Below are 16,495 nucleotides of genomic sequence, written 5' to 3'. Positions count from 1 at the left end.
GAAAAAGACGGGGAAATCCGCTGCGTTGGTTCCTCCATCCCGTGGGCAGGGCGTGCAGCGGATCGGGTCACAGACAGGTGAGGCAGGCAGATCTGCTAGCTACGGCAGAGCGCCCCCGGCCAGACGCAGCCCGGGGCTGCTAGCATACTTTTAATCATCCCCTAGAAGGGGGCGCGCGCAGCCGCCGGGGAGGCCATGCTGGGCGTGCCTGGGCGCACCAGAGCTTGGGCGGTGCGCAGGGGTTCCGGGGGGGGGCAGCGCATCCCCCAACGTGGACACAGCTACTCCCAGAAACTTGGCATCTTTCTCTTACCAATTCTCCTTCCTTCTCTCCCGCCTCCCTCCAGGTACAAGGGTCGATAGGAACAAACAAAAACAAATACAAAGCTGTCCCCCCGCCTCCCTGATAGGGACTGTGAGGAAGAGTAGCCAACCTCCACTTTTCCTGCTTCCTGGAAAGGTCATTTGCCAGCCTCAGAATTTGGAGAGCGGGCACTCAGGATAGACAAGAAACGGGGCAGACCCAATTTCAAAGATGTGGTGAAATTATGTATATTAGTAAGTAAACACAAGTAAGCCTTTGCGTACCTTGCTTACTATAAGCCCGTGGGTTCCTTGCTTACTTGTTTATCCGCCCCCGGATGGAAAAGATAGGAAACTCGTTCTGGAAGCTGCTCTTGCATAGCAGTCGCTTGGCTTTTGTTTTCATTGTGTATTTATGTGAGGTTAGGGAGCTCTTGGGGTGTTAGGTCTCGGGATAGAAGCTGCTTTGGTGGAGTAAACCCACTTCTTTAGATTGTATGGCACAAATCAGTAAAATAAAGGTAAAAAAAAAAAAAGAGAGACCCTGGATTTTAAAATTAATTATTGTTTATTTGGAGGGCGGTTGCAGATGATGGGGATTTTAGGTTACCAGATTCCTCTTCCACCAGCTAAAATCCAGGGGGAGTCGCCAGAACACTCCACACTTCCAGAACTGAGCCATTTTCTGCCGAGCTTGTCGGAGCCAAATCCATTCCGGAGTCCCAGCTAGTGGGGGTGAGGGGCTAGTGGGAGCCCTGGGAAACCAATCTGGGGTTTACCACGAGGAGTTTGCCTTGATGTGCGTGCGATGGGGGAATGCATGGGGAGGGAGTGATTTTAAAATGTCCTTCGTTTTTTAAAAAGGGGAGGGGGAGAATCAGACGTTAAATTCTTTTGCAAACATTCATGCCTAAGGAAGGGCTGGAACAGGCAGCCCGGCCGCCGGAACCGGTCGGACAGGTAGCGAGCTTGTTGACACCGTTATGTTGCAGGGCGCATGCTCACTCCCAAGTTTCCTGGTGTCTCTTCTATTCCACTTTATGAAACTTTTCCCCCGGCGTGGTCTCTCCCGCGATTTAAGGCATAGGAGGCGCGGAGCCGGAAGGCTCGGAGTCGCCGGGCGGGCGCCGCGCCGCGCCGGGGGTGGAGGGAGAGGCCCAGAGAGGCGGGAAGGTGGGCTCCGGCGCCGGGAGCTGGGGACCGAGCCACTGCCGCCGTCCCTAGCGAGAACAGCAGAACGTGGGGGTCACAGCCGGGGGGAGGGGGCCCACCATGCCCAAAGTCTTCCTGGTGAAGAGGAGGAGCCAGGGGGTCTCGGTCCGCAGCTGGAATGAGCTCCCGGATGAGGAAAGGGCAGACACCTATATCCCAGGTGAGCGCCGCGCGAGAGCCGGGCCTGGGCACCGGCCTCCCGGGGTGGGGGAAGGGGTGGCCTGGTCCCTTCGGCCGTCGGCCGGGGCTCAACTCCCCACCCGTGCCTCCTCCTCCAGAGGAGAATGGGGGTCTTCGGGAGGAGGAGGACGCAGACCCATGCCGCGGCAGGGAGAGGCTGGGAAATCCGACGCCGTCGCTGTCTCCCCCCTAGTGGGCGCCTCTTAATTGCCGGGCGGCGGGACCGTTGGCTGCAGCGCCGGCCGACATGGCCCAGGAGGACCGGGGGTCGGGGGAGGATGAAGGCCAGGAGGGGCTCCCCGCTAATCCCACGTCCTCATGATGGTGCCCAAGGACCCCTCAACCCTCTGGGGCTAGGTGGGAAGAGGTCAGAGGCCCCCTCTTCCCGAAGAGAAGAAACTTGACGCGCAGGGTCCCTCATGCGTGGCCCCCAGGTACTCGTGGGCGCCAGGACTGGGACCGAGAAGCGAACCTCAGCACCGCAAGCTAGTTCGGGGGGACAAGCCGTTGGCTTACTCGCCCACCCCCACGGCGTTGTCCACTTGGCGAGGTGCCCAGGTCCGGGGTGGGGCGGCGGCACCGCCCTCAGGTCAAACTGACGCCGCGTGTGTGTGTCGGGTGCGGCCCCTCCCGCCGCAGTGGGCCTAGGTCGCCTGGTCCAGGAGCCCCCCGAGGACTGCCGCAGCGACGGCGGGAGCAGCAGCGGCGGCGGCAGCAGCAGCGCCTGGGAGCCGGGAGGCGCCGAGAGCAGCTCGTCCCCGCGCGCCCCCGAGCGCGAAGCCCGAGAGCCCGGCGACGCCGAGGGCCCGGGTGGACACCTGGTGGCGAAGCAGCGTCCGGCCGCCAGGTCGAAAATCAAGGTACGGTGTTGACTCTGCCCTCGGCGCCCCCGCACCACGCCCTGGCGACAGGCTCCTGGGCCCGCGCCCCTCCTGGCCGCGCCCACCGCGCGTCCCGGCGCCCCGGCCCGGAGCGCGCCCGCCGCGCCGCGCCGCGCCGCGCCGCGCCTGCACCTGCCCCTGGGTGGAGGCCAGGGCACCTCGGCGAGGCCGCCGCCTGCTGGGCGGCCGCCCGCGCTGCTGCGCCCGGGCGACTGGCTCCCGGCTTGGGAGTGTGGCTTCTGGAACTGTCTAAAAGGCACAAGCCGTTCATTCGACGCGCCAGGCCTGAGAATAACCGGGCCGTCTAGGTTCCGGGTGTCTAAAGGAAGGTATCCCAGCGTCCCGCAATCCTACCCTCTGGGACTCATTTCCCAGCGCCATGTAGATTCTGAGTTTCACACCCTTCCCAGTGCCCTGGAGAGAGTGGCAGCAGCTTGGCACACAGTGGGGCTCTCACAGTAACAAGTGTTCCCAGTGCCAATTACAGAGTGCCAGTTAGACAGGAAGCCTACCCCTGGCACTTTAGGTTGGTCATGTCTCTCAAATCCTAACCCAAACTGATGGATTAAAGAGTTCAACTGCAAATATGCCTTAGCGCAATCCTTTCCCCACAGCAGCAGGTTGGGGTGTGTGCCCCGCTCTGTCGTCACAGCTCAGGGCTTTCTGAGTCCTCTAGAATTGTAGGCAATATCGGGGTGTCTGTCTGCGTTTTCCTGGGTAGAACTTACATGATCGCCTGCTCAAAGGCATCCCCTATTTCCCCAAGATTAAGGAACCCCATTCCTCTGGCTCACAGCCACCTGGAGCCAGGGGATGGTGTTTTAAATCACTGAACCTTAGTTTCCTAGCCTGGTGGGCCGTAGCACTACACAGTTCTCTCCGGGAACTTGTTAGGCTGTAACTGCAGCGCTCTCCAGGGCGGTCCCTTGGTCCCACTACCCTGGCCTGGTGTGGAAGGAGAGAGGGGTGCGTGAGTTGGCTGTGCGTTGGGAAAGCCGCCGTATTTTAGCTCCTCCTCGGAGAGACTTTACCTCCTCTTTGAATTTTCTTAGTTCCCCGGGGCTTGACAGAGGGGGCGGGGTAGACTGGGGCACATTTAGGGGTTTTTTTTCCTTCTAAATTTTATTTATCTTGTTGTGGTTGAGAATATACACAGCAAAACATACACCAGTACAACAGTGTCTACATGTACAATTTAGTGACACTGATTACATACTTCCAGTTGTGCGACCATTCTCACCCTCCTTTTTTGAGTTGTTCGTCCCTCATTAACATAAATTCACTGCCCCTAAGGTTCCTATCTAATCTTTCGCTTTGCTGTTGTCAATTTGATCCCAAATAGTTCTTAAAAGAGAATAATGCTCAAGGCAGACCTATTTCACTATTTAAGCTAAACTATTGTTTATTGTTTGGTTTTGAGAAGACTTCAAGGGATATTTTTGGCTTAAGGTTTAAAGATTAGGCCAGTAGTTTCAGGGGTTTGTCCAGCCTCCATGGCTCCAGGAAGTATGAATTCCATGAGAATTTTAAATTCTGTTCTGCATTTTCTCCTTTTAATCAGGATCTTCTATGAAATCTTCGATCAAATGTTTAGTAATGGTAGCTGGGTACCGTTCAGTTCTTCTGATCTCATGACAAAGGAGCAGTTGTTCGCGGACACAATTAGCCTCACATTCCATTTCCTCATCCTAGTCCTGACTCTCCTTCTTCCTCTGTTGCTCCAGGTGAATAGACAGCAATGGTTGTGCCTTGGATGGCCCCTGCAAGATTTTAAAGTCCAGGCACCGAACTGCAAGGTGGAACAGAAGCACTAAACATGTTATTAGTCCAGTTAACTGTGATGTGCCTTGAAACCATGACCTTAAACCTCCAAACCAAGGAACCAAATCCCATGAGGTGTTTGGTTGTACGTAAGCAGGCTTGGCAGCTACTCTTTTTATCTTGTCATTGTTGTAAACATATCTCATACAACTTTTGCCAGTTTTAACTTTTTACAGGTGTACAGCTTATTGACGGCAATTAAAATAATCAGCTATACAACCCTACCTTTAATTTATGTGATTTTTCCATCACGCCTCACCCTCCTTTACCCTCTTCCTCCCACCCATGGTAACCACTAATAAACTTTGGTCTCTATGCATTTTCTTTTTGTATAAGTGAGGTCATACGATATTTGTCCTTTTGTGAATGGCTTATTTCACTCAGCATAATGTCTTCAAGCTCCATCCATTCTGTAGCATGTATCAAGACTTCATTTCTCCAATGGTTGTGTAGTATTCCATTGTATGTATGTACCACATTTTGTGGACCAATTCATCTGTTGATGGGCATTTAAGTTGTTTCTACCTTTTGGCTATTGTGAATAGTGTTGCAGTGAACATTGGTGTATAAGTCTCTGTTTGAGTCTCTGGTTTCAAGTCTTTTGGGTATATACCCAGGAGAGGAATTGCTGAGACATACGGTAGTTTTAGTTCTGCTTTTATGAGGAATCCTCACACTGTTTTCCACAATGTCTGTACCATTTTACGTTCCCACTTGCAATGGATAAGGGTTCCGGTTTCCCTCTACCTTGCCAACATAGGTTATTTTCTGTTTTTTTTTTTTTTATCTTAGCCATTCTAAGTGGGAGTAAAATGGTATCTCATTATGGCTTTGATTTGCATCTCTTTGATGGCTAATGATGAGCACTTTTTCATGTGTTTGGTGGCCGTTTGAATATCCTCTTTGGTGAAATGTCTGTTCAAGTCTTTTGCCCATTTTATGATTGGGTTATTAGTCTTTTTGTTGTTAAGTTGTCAAAGTTTTAGTTATATTTTTGTTATTAGATTCTTGTCAGATAAATGGTTTCCATTTTGTCTTTGGCTGTTTGTGTTTTTGTTATTATATTAGATAATCCATTGTTGAAAGTTAGGCCTGACATCATTGCCCCTGCTTGTTGTAAGAATTTTATGGTTTTAGTTTGAACATTTAGGTCCTAAATCCATTTTCAGTTTGTTTTTGTGTATGATGTGAGGCATGGATCCTGTTTCATTTTTCAGCATGTGGAAATTCAGCTTTCCCAGCACCGTTTATTGAAGAGAGTCTTCTTTCCCTGTCGAATGGATTTAGCAACCTTGTCAAAAATCAATTGACCATAGGTGTGTGGGTTTATTTCCGGACTCTCAATTTTATTCCATTGGTCTGTGTGTTTATTTTTATACCAGTACCAGGCTGTTTTGATTACTGTAGCTATACAGTATGTTTTAAAATCCAAGTGTGAGTCCTCCTACTTTTTTCTTCTCTTTCAACATTGCTTTAGCTATTTGGGGCTTCTTGCCATTCCATATAAGTTGAGGATTGGATTTTTCATTTCTGTAAAGAAAGTTGTTGGAATTGTTGGGATTGAGTTGAATCTATAGATTGCTTTGGATAGCATTGACATCTCAACAATATTGAGTCTTCCGATCCATGAACATGGAACGTCTTCCCATTTATTTAAGTCTTCTTTAATCTCTTTCAGCAGTATTTTATAGTTTTCGTTGTATAAGTCCTTCACGTCCCTGGTTAGATTTTCTCCTGGATATTTTGTTCTCTTAGATGCTATCGTAAATGGAATTGTTTCCCTAATTTCCCTTTCAGATTTATCATTGCTGGTGTGTAGAAACTCAACTGATTTTTGTTTGCTGAAACTTGTACTCTGCAACTTTGCTAAATTCTTCTATTAGCTCTAGAAGTTTTCTTGTGGACTCTTTGAGATTTTCTATATCATCCACGAATAGAGATTTTACTTATTCTTTTCCAATCTGGATACCTTTTATTTCTTTTTCTTGTCATATTGCTCTGGGTAGGACTTCTAATACAATACTGAACAGAAGTTATGAGAGAGGGCATCCTTGTTTTGTTCCCAATCTCAAGGGGAAAGTTCTCAGCCTTTCTCCATTAAGTATAATGTTGGCTGTTGGCTTTTTGTGTATTCCCTCAATCATACTGAGGAATTTCTCTTCTATTCCAATCTTCTTGAGGGTTTTCATCAATAAACCGTGTTGGATTTTATCAAATGCTTTTTCTGCATCTGTAGAAATGATCATGTGGTTCTTTCCCTTTGTTTTGTTGATGTGGTGTATTACATTGAATGATTTTCTAATGTTGAACAATCCCTGCATTCCTGGAACATAGACCACTTGATCGTGGTGTATGACTCTTTTAATATGCTGTTGGATTTAATATACCATTTGCTAGTATTTGGTTGAGGATTTTTGCGTCTATATTTATAAGAGATATTGGTTTTCAGTTTTCTTTTTTATTAACAATTTTTAACTAATTGGTTTATTTTTTGAATTTTTTGTTGTACTTTAGATGAAGGTTTACAGAACAAACTAGGTTCTTATTAAACAGTTAGTACACATATTATTTTGTGACACTGTTTAGCAACCCTGTGGCGTGTCAACACTCTCCCTTCTCGACCTTGTGTTCCCTATTACCAGCTCTTCTGTCCCCTCCTGCCTTCTAATCCTTGCCCCTGGGCTGGTGTGCCCTTTAGTCTCATATTGTTTTATGGGCTTGTCTGAACTTTGGATGAAGGGTGAACCTTAGGAGTGACTTCATTACTGAGCTAAAAGGGTTCCTGGGGCCATTAATTTTCTTTTCTTATGGTGTCTTTGTCTGGTTTCGGTATCAGGGTTATATTTGCTTCATAGATTGCATTAGGGAGCATTCCTTACTTCTCCATCTTTTGGAAGAGTTTAAACAGTATGAGGCCAAAGCTTGTCCAAATGTTTGGTAAGAATTCCCCACTGAAGCCATCTGGTCCAGGATTTTTGTTGTTGTTGTTGGTGGGAGGTTTTTGATCACTGATTCCATCTCTTCATTTGTTATGGGTCTGTTAAGACTTTCAATTTCCTCTTGAGTCAGTATGGGTAGCGTGTGTGCTTCTAAGAATTTGTCCATTTCATCTAGGTTATCCATTTTGTTGCTGTACAGTTGATCATAATAAAAACCCACTGCCGTCGAGAGTCCAACTCATAGCGACCGTATAAGACAGAGCAGAACTGCCCCGTAGAGTTTCCAAACTGATCATAAGATTCTGTCGTAATTCTCTTTCTATCAGGTCAGTTATAATGTCCCCTCTTTCATTTTTTATTTTGGTTATTTGCATTTTTTCTCTACTTTTCTTTGTCAGTCTAGCTAAAGGCTTGTCAATTTTATTGATCTTTTCAAAGAACCAACTTCTGGTTTTCTTGATTCTGTCTACTGTTTTTTATTTTATGTATTTCTGCTCTGGTCTTTTGTTATTTCATTTTTTCCGGTAGGATTAGGCTTAGTTTGCTCTTCTCTTTCTACTTCCTGGAGTTATTGAGTTAGATCGTTATTTTGAGATATTTCTTCTTTTTTACGCGGACGTTTATTGTTGTAAGTTGCTCTCTGAGTACTGCTTTTGCTGTAGCCCATAAGTTTTGGTGTGTTGTGCTTTCATTTTCATTTGACACTAAGAAATTTGTTGTTTCTCTTTTGATTTCTTTCTTGATCCATTGGTAGTTTAATAGTGCATTGTTTAATTTTCATATCTTTGTGTATTTTCCAGATTTTTTTTCCTTTTTGGTTTCTAGCTTTCCTCTATTGTGATCAGAGAAAATATTTTGTAAGATTTCAACCTTTAAAAATTATCAGTACTTTATTTTCGACCTAAAATGTTGTCTATCCTGGAGAATGATGCACGTGCAGTGGAGTAGAATGTGTATTGTGTGTTTTGGGTGGAGCGTTCTGGATGTCTGGTAAGTCTAGTTGGTTTATAGTGTCATTCAGGTCCCCGGTTACCTTGTTGATCTCCTTTCTAGATATTCTGTATAATATTGAAAGTTGCGTATTGAAATCTCCAACTATTTAGTACTATTTTTCCCTTCACTTCTATCAGTTTTTGCTTTACGTATTGAGGTGACCTGATGTTGGGTGCATGTATTTATGATTGTTAAATCTTCTTGATTAATTGACCCTTTTATCACTATATAATGTCCATCTTTATCTCTTCTGACAGATTTTGTCTTAAAAGTCTACTTAGTCTGATATTAAGATTGCTACCCCAACTCTCTTTGGTGGTTATTTGCATGGAATATTTTTTCTATTCTTTCACTTTCAGCTATTTGTGTTCTTGGGTTTAAAGTGTGTCTTTTGTAAACAGCTTATAGTTGGATCATGTTTTTTTATCCACTCTGTCACCTTCTGCCTTTTGATTGGAGCATTTTGATTATATTCAGTGTAATTACTGATAAGCAGTGACTTCTGCCATTTTGTTATTTTTGTGTGTATGTCTTAAGACGTCTTTGCTTTTGGTACAGCTTGCTTTTGTGTTTTGTTGGTTTATTGAAGTAAGCCTTTTTGATTCCTTTTTCCTTTCCTTTTGCATATTTTTTTAATGTATTTTCTTAGTTGTTACCATGAATATTACACTTAAGAGCTTGTATCTATAACATTCTAGGGTAAGTTGGTACCAACTTAACGTTAATAAGAAACCCTGGTGGTATAGTGGTTAAGTGCTATGGCTGCTAACGTTAATAACATACAAGAAATTCTACATCTATACCATTTCCCCTTTTGTTGTTGTTATCACTAATTACATCTTTTTATTACATGTGCCCTGTAACATAATTTTATCCTTACCTATCATATATGTTATTAAGAAACATGAAGGATAAAATATTTAGAAATATCAAGCATGAATACCTTATTAAAAAAAAAAACCCACTGCTGTCAAGTAGATTATGACTCGTAGTGATCCTATAGGACAGAGTAGAACTGCCCCCATAGAGTTTCCAGGGAGCTCCTGGTGGATTTGAACTGCCGACCTTTTGGTTAGCAGCTGTAGCACTTAACCACTACACCACCAGGGTTTCCGAATACCTTATCACCAGTCCTTATATTTGTCCATAGAGTCCTGGTGGCACAGTGGTTAAGAGCTCAGCTGCTAACCAAAAGATCAGCAGTTTGAGTCCACCATCCACTTCTTGGAAACCCAATGGGGCAGTTCTACTCTGCCCTATAGAGTTGCTATAAGTCAGAATCAACTCATTGGCAACAGGTTTTCTTTCTTTTTTTTTTTTATGCTTGTTCATGCATTTCCCTTTATTAGGGATCTTTTTTATATATAGCTTTGAACTACGTTCTAGTGTCTTTTCCCTTCCGTCTGCAGAACTCTCATTATTATTTTTTCTAGGGACAGTCTGGTGGATATGAACTCTCTCAGCATCAGTTTTTCTGGGAGTATTTTACTTTCACCCTCATTCTTGAAGGATAATTTTGCTGGGTATAGTATTCTTGGTTGACAGTTTTTTTTTTCTTTCAGCATTTTAAATATATCATTCTGTTGCCTTCCGGCTTCCAATGTTTCCAAGAAAAAATTGTCGTTTAATCTTATTGGGGATCCTTTTTATTTGACTGTTTGCTTCTTCCCACTATTTTCAGGATTCTGTCTTTCTCTTTAAATTTTTAAGAGCCTAACTATGATGTGTCTTGGTGTAGACTTTTTTGAGTTTATCCTACTTAGGATTCTTTGAACTTATTGGATTTGTAGATTCATGCCCTTCAATAGATTAGGGAAATTTACTGTCATTATTTCTTCAAATATTCTTTCTGTCCCTTTCTCTCTTCATTTCCTTCTGGAATTCCCAGGATACATAGATTAAGTTTCTTGTTGTTGTCCGATGATTCCATTAAACTGTGCTCAACCTTCTTGAGCCTCTGTTCTTCTTGCTCTTTGGCATCTATAACATTAACTGTCTTATCCTGTAATTCGCTGTTTCTTTCTTCTGCCTGGTTAAATCTGTTGGTAACTGCTTTTCTTGTGTTTCTCACTTCAGTTATTGTCCCTTTCAGTTGCAATATCTCTTTTTTAGATCCTCATTTTCTTCTTGCCTTGTTCTCCTTGTTTCTTTTAGCACATTGTGTACATTTTCCCTTAGTTTTTTAAATTATGTTTAATGTTGTTGTATTATATTCTTTCTTTTTTTTTTTTTTTCATTATTTGGTCATCCTTAGATGCACTTTCACTCTTTTTGTCATGTTCATTTGGATGGGCCATTGTTTCCCTGTTCTTTGAGTGCCTTTTGGTTTTTGTTGGGGCATTGTAATTTTCAAGGGTGTTAGTTTTTCCCAGTATTTGGTGTTTTTGCCCACACTACTTTCTGCAAGAAACTCTTAGGTGGGAAGAGCCTTCAGCCTTTTGCTTACTGTTTCCTCTCCCTCTCTGTGATAGCTTATCCCTCCCTGGTTTATTTGGATTTGAAAGTTCCAGATCTCATTTTCTAACTTTTGATCTCTCCCAGACACACCAGAGAACACACTATAGTTAGTCTGTCTACCAGTGGGCACCGCTACTCAGGCAAGATATCGTGTACTAATCAATCTGTCCACCATGGAGTGCAGTCCCCTGTCTCTGGTTTTTACTCCCTTCTTTTCTGTGTTTCTGCAATCATGTTTTTGGTTGGAAAACCTACACTAAGTGAGCTCCCTTCAGGCCTGGGATTGCCCTCTAGTTTTGGCAATTTTCTTCCCTACTCTATGGGGGCTCCTTATATCTGAGCTGGCATTTAGGGGAAGCACAGATAGACTTTCCCTGTTTCAGGAGGAGGAGGGGCAGGCACTCCCCAGGAGGACCTCTGAAATATCTGTCTTGTTGGTTTCAGAGCCCCAGTGGCACTGTGGTAGTTGAAGAAACAGTCTCCACTTAGGTGGCCCACCTCCTGACTCCACTGTAGGCAACCATCTGTAGGAATTTGGATCAGTCCAGCAGCTGATAGTTAGAGTCCTCAGCACCAACTGTAAAGAGGAGCATACAGACACAAACTGATCCCCAAGGAGGTCTGTCTTGTTATAAGAGGCTTGAGCTATGGGGTGCACAGGAGGTAGGTAAAGGGCTGAATATGTTAGCAGACTCCACTGCAGGGGCTTTGTGTAGTAGTTTGCAACAGCCTGGCAACCAACAATTACCAGGTAGGAGAGGGGGTGTCATGCTGTGGTTAGATCCCCATGGAGATCTGCCTTGTTGCTCTCAGAGTCCCCCAGTAGATTGCTGTGAGTGTGGCCTCCATTCAAATCTCCTGCTTCCCAACATGCAGCAGCCTCAGACAGCAGTCCTCAGCACCAACTGAAGTGAGGACAGACTAACCAGTTGGATGTACCTCCCTGTTCAGAGGGCCCTTCTCCAGCAATTCACAGCAGGCTTGCAGGTAACAATGTCTGGGTGGGGGAGGGGCTGTCACACTCCAAGAGGACCTCCAAGGAGATCTACCTTGATGCTGTCAGAGCCCTTCTGTAGTATGTTGGCTGTGGGTGTAGCCTCTGCTAAAGATGTCTCCATCTTAACACATAGCAGCCTCAGTCAGCAGCATCGACTGAAAGAGAGAGCAGACAGACCTGAACTGACTCCCTGGGATGTCTGTCCTATTGGTTTCAGAGCCCTGAGCTATGGGGCAGATAGGGAGGCCTGTAAAGTGTTTACTATAGGAGCAGACTCCACTTCAAAGGCCTTCTGTAGCTTACAGCCAACAGTGTCCAGGTGGGAGAGGTGCTGGCACACGCCAGATGGACCTCCAGGGCATTTTATCTTGTTGATTTTAGGGTAGAAGCTTGGGGAACTGTCTCTTTGTATAGGAAGGGGCTGTGGTGGTTAGGGAAGTAGTAGCATCTTTTTCTGGGGCCATGCCATGGGTTGAATTATGTCCCCCCCAAAAATGTGTGTATCACGTTGGTTAGGCCATGATTCCCAGTATTGTGTGGTTAGCCTCCCATGATTCCCAGTATTGTGATTTTAAGTTGAGAGGATTAGGGTGGGGTTGTAACACTACCCTTACTGAGGTCACCTCCCTGATCCAAGGTAAAGGGAGTTTCCCTGGGGTGTGGCCTGTACCACCTTTTATGTCTCAAGAGATAAAGGGAAAGGGAAGCAAGCAGAGAGTTGGGGACCACATACCACCAAGAAAGAAGCACCAGGAGCAAAGTATGTCTTTTAGGCCCGGGGTTCCTGTGCAGACAAGCTCCTAGTCCAGGGAAAGATTGATGAGAAAGACCTTCTTCCAGAGCCAACAGAGAAAGAAAGCCTTCCCCTGGAGCTGACACCCTGAATTTGGACTTTTAGCCTACTTCGCTGTGAGAAAATAAACTTCTGTTTGTTAAAACCAATCCCTTGTGGTATTTCCATTATAGCAGCATTAAATGACTAAGACAGGCCACTACCCCAGTTCACAGGAGCCGGTGGGCTGTGTGGCTGGGGGAGGGACAGGGACAGTGGGAGAACCGATTTTCCTACTGTATGTGACTTGTTGTTGACTTGTTGATTCTTGCCGGGGGGCTGCGTTCCCTGCTGCTTTCCTCTACTCACTGATTCAGAGTCTTTGAAAGCAGAGCACTGTTTCCTTGTGGTATTTGTTGGGGAGGGTCAAAACGATGGCTTACTTATGCCGCCGTTTTCTTAGAATTGTGCATTTAGAGACTTGAGCTGAAACACAAAGGAAAACGATCTTTAAAGGGTGGTGCTGATTGGGTGCTGACTCGCTGCTTTGTGTTAAGTGCACTGCTGAGGTTCACAGTTAGCTGACCTGAGGCACTTCTGGGCCAGGCAAGGTTAAGGGGGAAGGGACAATTTGCTTGAGGCTGCTGGGACCTCTGCTGTCCAGGAAATGCTATAAAGTGTTCCACTTGCATATTTTTCACCAGGCTGTCCTTTTGTGATTGACTTATTTCCCTCAGCATAATGTGTTTAAACTCCATCCATGTTGTAGCATATATCAGGATTTCATTTCTCTTTCTGGCTGAGTAGTAGTCCATTATGTGTATGTACCACATTTTGTTTATTCATTTATCTGTTGATGGGCATTTAGGTTGTTTCTACCTGTTAGCTATTGTGAATAGTGCGGCAGTGAACACTGTATTGCTTCCACTCCCTTGGGTATATTCCTAGCAGTGGAATTGGTGGGTCATATTTTTTTTAACTTTTTGGGGAAATGCCACATTGTTTTCCAAAATGGCTGTATCATTTCGAATTCCCATCAGCAATGGATAAGGTTTCCAACTTGCCCACATCCTTGCCAACATTTGTTATTTTCTGTTTGTTTAGCCATTCTAGTGAGAGTAAAATGGTGTCTCATTGTGGTTTTGATTTGCATCTTTTTGATGGCTAAAAACATCGAGCATCTTTTCACCCATTTGGTGACATTTGCATAGTCTCTTTGGTGAAATGTCTATTCAAGTCCTTTATCCATTTTTTGATTGGGTTGTCTTTGTATTATTAAGTTGTTGAAGTTTTGTATATATTTTGTTATTAGATTCTTATCAGATATACAGTTTTCAAAGATATCCTCCCAGTTGGTAGTTTGTCTTTTCACTGTTTTGGTAGTCTTTTGATAAACAAAAAATTTTAAATTTTTATTAGGTCCCATTTATTTATTTTGGCTTTTGCTCTTCCCCACTTACATACTTTTGAGGCAAATTTCAGACATCATACTATTTCACCCGTAAATATCTCAGAATGTGCCCCTAAAAGATAAAGGCCATAACAGGTACATGAGGAAATGTTCATTATCCTTAGCCATTAGGGAGATGCAAATCAAAACTATATTCAGATACCATCTCACCCCAAAATTACTGGTACTAATCAAAAAAGAGAAAATAATAAGTGTTGGATTGCAGGAAGATTGAAACTCTTATGCACTGCTGGTGGGGATGTAAAATGGTATAACCACTATGGAAAACAATATAGCACTTTATTTTATTGTGCTTTAAGTGAAAGTTTACAAATCAAGTCAGTCTCTCATACCAAAATTTATCTACACTTTGCTATATACTCCTAGTTGCTCTCCTCCTAATTAGACAGCATACTCCTTCATCTCCACCCTGTATTCCTGCATCCATACAGCCAGCATCTGCCCCCCTCTGCCCTCTCATCTCCTCTCGAGACAGGAGCTGCCCACATAGTCTCGTGTGTCTACTTGAGCCAAGAAGCCCCCTCTTCAACAGTATCATTTTCTGTCTTATAGTCCAGTCCAATCCTTGTCTGGAGAGTTGGCTTTGGGGATAGTTCCAGTCTTGGGCTAAGAGAAAGTGTAGAGACCAAGACCTCTGGGGTCCTAATCTCAGTCACACCATTAAGTCTGATCTTTTTACAAGAATTTGAGCTCTGCATCCCGCTGTTCTCCTGCTCCATCAGGGGTTCTTTATTGTGTTCCCTGTCACGTCAGTCATCGGTTGTAGCCAGGCACTATCTAGTTCTTCTGGTCTCAGGCTGATGTAGTCTCTGATTAATGTGGCCCTTTCTGTCTCTTGGGCTCATAATTATCTTGTGTCTTTGGTGTTCTTCATTCTCCTTTGCTCCAGGTGGGTTGGGACCAATTGATGCATCTTAGATGGCTGCTTGCTAGCGTTTACTACCCAAGACGCCACTCACCAAAGTGGGATGCAGAATGTTTTCTTAAGATTTATTATGCCAGTTGACCTGGATGTCCCCTGAAACCATGGTCCCCAAACCCCAACCCCTGCTACCCTAGCCTTCAAAGCATTTGGTTTATTCAGGAAACTTCTTTGTTTTTGGTGTAGTCCAGTTGTGCTGACCTCCCCTGTATTGTGTGTTGTCTTTCCCTTCATCTAAAATAGTTCTTGTCTACTGTCTAGTTAATGAATACCCCTCTCCCTCCCTCCCTCCCAGTCTCGAAACCATCAAAGAATATTTTCTTCTCTGTTTGAACTATTTCTTGAGGTCTTATAATAGTAGTCTCATACAATATTTGTCCTTTTGCAGCTGACTAATTTCACTCAGCATAATGCCTTCCAGATTCTTCCATGTTATGAAATGTTTCACGGATTCATCATTGTTCTTTATTGATGCATGGGAATCAATTTCCAAAGTGGTGAACCATTTTACATTCGCACCAGCAGTGTGTAAGTGTTCCAATCTCTCAATATGGCACTTTCTTAAAAAATAGAAATACCATTCAGCAATTTCACTCCTAGCAATATATCCTAGAGAAATAAGAGCCATCACACAAATACATATATGCACACCCATGTTCACTGCAGCACTGTTCACAATAGCTAAAAGATGGATCAACCTAAGTGCCCATCAACAGATGAATGGATAAACAAATTATGGTACATACACACAATGGAATATTAAGCAATGATAAAGAACTGATGAATCTGTGAAATATCACACAACATGGATGAATGTGTAGGGCATTATGCTGAGTGAAATAAGTAAATCACGAAAGGACAAATACTGTATGAGACGTTATAAAAACTGAAGAAAAGGTTTACACACAGAAAGAAACAATCTTTGATGGTTATGAGGGAGGGAAGGGCTGGGGAGGGGAGATCTTTAACTAGATAGTAGATAAGTATTAATTTTGGTGAAGGGAAAGAGTGCACAGTATAGTTGAAGTCAGCACAGCTTGACCAAGGCAAAGTCATAGAAGCTTCATAGACACATCCAAACTCCCTGAGGGACTGAGTTACCGGGGCTGAGGGCTGGGGACCATGGTCACGGGTCATCTATGTCAATTGGCATAACAAAGTTCATGAAGAAAATTTCCTACATCCAATTTTTGTAAGTAGTGTCTGGGGTGTTAAAAGCTTTCCAGTCACCATTTAAAATACATCTACTGGTCCCATCCCGTTTGGAGCAAAGGTGAATGAAGAAAACCAAAGATACAAGGGAAATATTAATCCAAAGTACTAATGAACTACAAGTACCACAGGTTCCATCAGTCTGAGCCCAGAAGAACTAGATGGTGCCTGGCTACCACCACCAACCACTCTGACAGGGATCACAATAAAGGGCTCCTGACAGAGTGGGAGAAAAATGTGGAACAAAATTCAAACTCTCTCACACACAAACACACACACACACATACACACACACAAAGACCAGACTTGCTGGTTTGACAGAGACTGGAAGAACT

At 44.3% G+C, this 16,495-nt stretch overlaps 1 protein-coding gene across 1 annotated transcript in view; it reads left to right on the top strand.

Moving 5' to 3' along the window:
* Positions 1–1,301: 1,301 nt before the first annotated feature.
* OVOL2 (ovo like zinc finger 2) overlaps positions 1,302–16,495 on the top strand; it is a 50,855-nt gene continuing 35,661 nt past the window's right edge. The window contains exons 1-2 of the mRNA XM_049870014.1: positions 1,302–1,675; positions 2,335–2,555. Of these exons, the coding sequence (XP_049725971.1) occupies positions 1,576–1,675; positions 2,335–2,555 (321 nt within the window). The 5' untranslated portion in view covers positions 1,302–1,575. The remainder of the gene's footprint in view (positions 1,676–2,334; positions 2,556–16,495) is intronic.

Source organism: Elephas maximus, chromosome 25 (assembly GCF_024166365.1).
Source record: "Elephas maximus indicus isolate mEleMax1 chromosome 25, mEleMax1 primary haplotype, whole genome shotgun sequence".
NCBI classification, from domain to species: Eukaryota; Metazoa; Chordata; class Mammalia; order Proboscidea; family Elephantidae; genus Elephas; species Elephas maximus.
This window is presented reverse-complemented; position numbering and strand designations above follow the sequence as displayed.